Source organism: Zosterops lateralis, assembly GCF_965231275.1.
Source record: "Zosterops lateralis genome assembly, chromosome: 18".
Taxonomy (NCBI): Eukaryota; Metazoa; Chordata; class Aves; order Passeriformes; family Zosteropidae; genus Zosterops; species Zosterops lateralis.
Window position 1 is genome coordinate 11,603,194 of NC_139778.1, and position 6,593 is coordinate 11,609,786.

The 6,593-nt window shown below is 64.1% G+C and overlaps 1 protein-coding gene across 1 annotated transcript; it reads left to right on the plus strand.

The window, feature by feature from the left end:
- Positions 1 to 1,670: 1,670 nt before the first annotated feature.
- Positions 1,671 to 5,404, plus strand: NPTX1 (neuronal pentraxin 1; the record flags this gene model as incomplete). Its single annotated transcript, XM_083874925.1, has 5 exons — positions 1,671 to 2,111; positions 2,888 to 3,095; positions 3,956 to 4,200; positions 4,272 to 4,451; positions 4,861 to 5,404. 5 exons carry the CDS (start codon positions 1,671 to 1,673, stop codon positions 5,080 to 5,082), a joined length of 1,296 nt encoding a protein of 431 aa, XP_083731051.1. The 3' UTR covers positions 5,083 to 5,404.
- Positions 5,405 to 6,593: the final 1,189 nt, after the last annotated feature.

Sequence of the window (6,593 nt, forward strand, 5' to 3'; positions counted from 1 at the left end):
CCCAGGGAGAGGACAAGGGTAAAATCAACAGGCAGCAGAGGCTCAGGGAGCTGGGATGGTTCTGCTTGTGTTCAGGTGTCCTGGCCAAGGGCAGGACCTGGGGAACAAGGACAGGGGCATTTCTGGCTTCCTGCTCTGGGGCTGAAGGAGAATCGGCCTTGGCTGAAGTGCTGAAGATGAGAGAAGTGACAGCTCCAACAGCCACGAGCTGTTCCCACCAAGGACAGATCCAGACACACCTGCAAGGTTCTTTCGCTGGTTAATAAAGAACCAAAGCAGCAACTGCTCCTCTGCACCAGAGCGGGCACAGCCCCGGGACCAGGGGACACCTGGGGGGCACCCAGGGGACAGCCAGGGGATAGCCAGGGGATAGCCAGGGGACACCCAGGGGACAGCCAGGGGACATCCAGGGGACATCCAGGGGACAGCCGGGGACAGCCAGGGGACACCCAGGGGACAGCCAAGGGACACCCGTGGCCCGGCAGGGACAGCCCCACACAGCCTGCACATACCTGTACCTTCACACTCTGCACACATCTGTACATGCACAAATCTGTACATGCACACACCTGTACATGCACACTCTGACACACCTGTACATGCACAGCCTGCACACATCTGTACATGCACAGGCAGAACACACCTGCACAGGCACACCCATCACACACCCGTATGGGCACACACCTGTAAATGCACACCCTGCACACACCTGTACAGGCACACTGCACACACCTGCACGGGCACACTCTGCACACACCTGTATGGGCACACACCTGTATGGGCACACCCATCACACACCTGTACACGCCCACTCTACACACACCTGTACCAGCACACTCTGCACACATCCGTACATGCACAGGCAGAACACACCTGCACACACACCCGTCACACACCCATATGGGCACACACCTGTAAATGCACACCCTGCACACACCTGTTCAGGCACACTGCACACACCTGTATGGGCACAATCTGCACACACTTGTGCATGCCCACTCTACACACACCTGTACATGCACAGCCTGCACACACCTGTATATGCACATACCTGTACACGCACAGCCCACACACACCTGCATGGGCACACACACACACAGACACACACACACACACATACACAGACACACAGACACACACAGACACAGACACAGACACACAGACACACACAGACACAGACACAGACACACAGACACACACAGACACACAGACACACACATGGACACACACACGGATGGACACACACACACAGACACACACACACACACTCAGACACACACACATACACACAGAGACAGACACACACACACAGACACACACAGACACACAGACACACACACACACTCAGACACACACACACACACAGACACACACACACAGACACACACACATACACACAGAGACAGACACACACACACACACACACTCAGACACACACACACACACAGAGACACACACACACACACAAACACACTCAGACACGCTCCCAGGCTTTCAGCATCATCCCCACTCTCTCTCCTCTCCCTCCCTCCGCTCTCCCACGCGTTCCCCCCCCGGGCCGGGATCCCTCTCTCCGTGACGCCCCTCTCGGCCCCGCCCGGGCTCTATAAAAAGCGGCGGCGCCGCAGCGGCTCCGGAGCCGGCCCGGGGGAGCGGAGCCGAGCGGAGCCATGGCCGCGGGGCCGCCCGGCACCCGCCGCCTCCTGCAGCCGCTGCTGCTGCTGCTGCTGCTGGGGCCGGCGCTGGGCCAGGGCTTGGGGCAGACGCGCTTTATCTGCACCTCGGTGCCGCTGGACGGGGACGTGTGCGCCGCCTCGGCGCTGGGCACCGGCACGGCCGAGGAGCTCAAGGGCACCGTGCTGCAGCTGCGGGAGACGGTGCTGCAGCAAAAGGAAACCATCATGAACCAGAAGGAGACGATCCGGGAGCTGACGGCCAAGCTGGGCCGCTGCGAGAGCCAGAGCGTGCTGGAGCCGCCCGCAGAGGGAAAGGGCAGGAAGGGCTTTGCCAAGAACACCATGGGAGACCTGTCCCGGCCCGCCGCCGCCGAGACCCTCAGCCAGCTGGGCCAGACCCTGCAGTCCCTGAAAACACGCCTGGAGAACCTGGAGGTACGGGAGGAGAGCCGGGGGACCGCACGGCCCGGGCACAGGGAGATACGGGGAGATACCGGGGAGATACCGGGGAGCCCGAGCATCCTGAGCGGAGCCGGCACCGGGAACCCGCACCGAGCACCGGGGGACAGGCACCGGGCACTGGGAACCTGCATCGGGCACAGGGAGATACGGGGAACCGGGGAGCCCGAGCATCCCGGAGAGGGGAGTGTGGAACCGGCACCGGGAACCGGCACCGGGGAATCCGCACGGGGGAACCGGCACCGGGAAACCGGCACTGGGTACCGGGAACCCGCATGGGGGAACCGGCACCGGGCACCGGGGGACCCGCATCGGGCACCGGGGATCCCACACTGGGCATTGGGAACCGGCACCAGGGGACAGGCACTGGGCATCGGGGATCTCGCATAGGGGAACCGGCACCGGGCACCGGGAAACCGGCACTGGGTACCGGGGAACCCGCATCGGGCACCGGGGGACCCGCACCAGGGACCCGCATGGGGGAACCGGCACCGGGGAACCCATACTGGGCACCGGGGGACCCGCACCGGGGATCTCGCATAGAGCACCGGGGAACAGGCACCGGGCACCGGGGGACCCGCACCGGGCACCGGGAACCCGCACCGGGGATCTCGCATAGGGCACCGGGGAACAGGCCCCGGGCACTGGGAACCCGCCCCGGGCACTGGGAACCGGCCCCGGGCACCGGGGATCCCGCGGAAGCGGGCCCCGGGAGGCGCTGACATCCCGCTCTGTGCTCGCCCCCCTTGCAGCAGTTCAGCCGGATGAACTCCTCCAGCCAGACCAACAACCTGAAGGACATCCTGCAGAACAAGATCGATGACCTGGAGAAGCAGGTGCTGTCTCGGGTCAACAGCCTGGAGGAGGGAAAGCTCAGCCCCCGCAACGAGTCCGAGGAGCGCGGCAAGATCGAGAGCACCCTCACCTCCCTGCACCAGCGCATCAGCGACCTGGAGAAAGGTACCGGGGCTGCCCACCCCCGTCTGCCCTCCCCCGGGACCCCCGGGACCCCCGGGACCCCCAGGCCGGTTCCTGGAGCTCCCCCATCCCCAGGACCCCCGGGACCCCCAGGCCGGTTCCTGGAGCTCCCCCATCCCTGGGACACTCGGGATGGCTCCTGGAGCTCCCCCATCCCCAGGACCCCCGGGCCAGCTCCCGGAGCTCCCCCATCCCCAGGACCCCCAGAACCCCCAGGCCGGCTCCCGGAGCTCCCCCATCCCCGGGACCCCCAGGCCGGCTCCCGGAGCTCCCCCATCCCCGGGACCCCCGGGCCGGCTCCCGGAGCTCCCCCATCCCCGGGACCCCCAGGACCCCCGGGCCGGCTCCCGGAGCTCCCCCATCCCCAGGACCCCCAGGCCGGCTCCCGGAGCTCCCCCATCCCCGGGACCCCCGGGCCGGCTCCCGGAGCTCCCCCATCCCCAGGACCCCCGGGCCGGCTCCCGGAGCTCCCCCATCCCCGGGACCCCCGGGCGCTGCCGGACGATGCGGATCCGCCCAGCCCATCCCATCCCGTTGCCCTCCCCGGGGTCTGTCCCTGTTTCCCAGCTCGGTTTTCCCCCTGGCAGGGGGTGGAACAGGCTGATCTTTAAGGTCCCTCCCGACCCCAAACCCGGCTCGGTGATTCCCCGGGATGCTCCGGGCTCTGCCCGCGGGTTCCGCAGCCGGGGATGCTCCGGGCTCTGCCCGCCCCGGGATTAGGGATGCGCCGGAGGGATTTGCTCCTCGCTGCCATCTCAAGGCCCGTTATATAAGGGATGGGGAGGGGTGAACCCCCCAAAAGGGGGCCCCGGCAGGAGCCCACCGGCCCTGCGCCCCCGCAGGCCAGAAGGACAACCGGCCCCCGGACAGGTTCCAGCTGACCTTCCCCCTGCGCACCAACTACATGTACGCCAAGGTGAAGAAGAGCCTGCCCGAGATGTACGCCTTCAGCATCTGCATGTGGATCAAATCCAGCGCCTCCCCCGGCATGGGCACCCCCTTCTCCTACGCCGTGCCCGGCCAGGCCAACGAGCTGGTGCTCATCGAGTGGGGCAACAACCCCATGGAGATCCTCATCAATGACAAGGTACTGCCCCAGGGGCTGGGGGAGGCCTGGGGGACCCCCCTGTGCCCACCCTGACCCTGTGCCCCCCGCAGGTGGCCAAGCTGCCCTTTGCCATCAATGACGGCAAGTGGCACCACATCTGTGTCACCTGGACCACGCGGGATGGGGTGTGGGAGGCCTACCAGGACGGCTCCCAGACGGGCAACGGGGAGAACCTGGCCCCCTACCACCCCATCAAACCCCAGGGCGTCCTGGTGCTGGGACAGGAGCAGGTAAGGGCTGGGGACACGGGGGGTCCAGCCCGGGGGGGGTCCCTGAGGGGATGGACAGACAGGGCTGGGTGTCCCTGAGGGGATGGACAGACTGGGCCAGGTGTCCCCGAGGGGAAGGACAGACCCAGCCGGGTGTCCCCAAGGGGATGGACAGACTTCCCAGGTGTCCCAGAGGGGATGGACAGACTGACCCGGGTGTCCCCAAGGGGATGGACAGACCCAGCTGGGTGTCCCCAGGGGCACGGACAGACAGCCCAGGTGTCCCCGAGGGGATGGACAGGCCGGGGGTGTCCTCAAGGGGATGGACAGATGGTCAGGTGTCCCTGAGGGGATGGACAGACATCCCAGGTGTCCCCAGGGGCACAGACAGGCTGGCCCAGGTGTCCCCACTGACGGCGGCTCCCCGCAGGACACGCTGGGCGGAGGGTTCGATGCCACTCAGGCCTTCGTGGGGGAACTGGCCCATTTCAACGTGTGGGACCGGCGGCTGAGCCCGGGGGAGGTGTACGGCCTGGCCACCTGCAGCTCCAAGGCCCTGGCGGGGAACGTCATCGCCTGGGCCGAGGCCAACATCGACATCTACGGCGGGGCCACCAAGTGGACTTTCGAGGCCTGTCGCCAGCTCAACTAGGGCCACGGACAAGCCAGAGAAACCTCCTCAGCGGGTTCTTTCTATTTATTTATTTATTTGGGTATTTTTTTTTCCTCCTCTTTTTTTTTTTTTTTTTTTTTTTTTTTTTTTGCGCAAAAAACCCAACCGAGAACGAAGGCGCCCGACTCGTCCCGGGAGTGGGGAATTGTCCCCCCCGGAGCCCCCACGACCCTCCGGTTTGTGTCTTGCCAACAACGTCCTTGAACGCCTGCGTGCCTTGGCCTGGCGCCCCCGGCCCTGCCCTTGCTTCGCCGCCGCTTTTCTTGGGGCGCCTGAAAACCCCCCAGCGGAGCCTCCTCGGGGCTCATCTCACCCACCGGGATTGTAACATCCCCCCGAGGGGACCCCGAGGAGGGACACCCCTCTCTGTTCCCAGCCCCGGGGGGAGAGGAGGCGCTGCAGCACAGCCATAGATAACCCCGGACCCCCGGCGGGACCCCCGGCCCCGCTCCCCGCCCTGCCGCACTCAGGTACCCCCGGCCCCGCCTGCAGCCCCCCGGGGGTGACCCCAGCTCAACCCAACCCAATCCAACCCAACCCATCCCAGCCAGCCCAGCCCAGCCCAGCCCTGCCCTGCCCAACCCAACCCAACCCATCCCTGCCCAGCCCAGCCCAACCCAGCCCAACCCAACTCAACTCAACCCAACCCATCCCTGCCCATCCCATTCCATTCCAGCCCATCCCTGCCCATCCTATCCCAGCCCATCCCAACCCAGCCTAGCTCAGTCCAGCCCAAACCAACCCAGCCTGGCCCAGCCCGTCCCATCCCAACCTATCCCAACCCATCCCAACCCATCCCAGCCCAACCCAACTCAACCCAACTCAACTCAACCCAACCCATCCCATCCCTTCCCACCCCACCCCATCCATCCCATCCATCCCATCCCACCCCATCCCACCCCAGCCCACCCTGCGCGCCCTCAGCTGGTGACAAACAGCCTTGTGTCCCCTCCCACTGACAGGTCTGAAGCCTTTTCTGCTTTTGATAATACACTCTCTTGTTTCTCTTACTGTAAAAGGGGAAGTTTATTACCAATATAATAAAAAAAAGGGTATTTTTATGAAGATATAGAAAAAAAAATTATAATTATATAGAATTATCAGCGCTCCCTGAGGAAAAAAAAAAAAAAAAAATGCTTTGAGATTCTGCAGGATAAAAAAAAGAGATAAAGAAGCGTATTTTGAGATAACAGATGCATTTTGTACGGTCTCCTTTTCTAAACTCCTGGTTTGTACTACAGATTGCAGAAATCACTCCCCAGCCCCCCTCCTGCCCCCCCCTCCAGGGGAGCTGAGGACGAGGCAGAGAATTCACCCGGGGCTCCAGAGCCTCACGACCAACTCCAAAGATGCGGCAAAGGGACGGGTGGAGCCGGGAATTGCTCAGAGCCGGGCCCGGCACAGGCAGAAACAGCCCCAGAGAGACCCAGGGCAGCGCATCCTCAGCCGTGCTCCTGGTGTGAGACAAAAAAAAAAACCCAACCTGAACC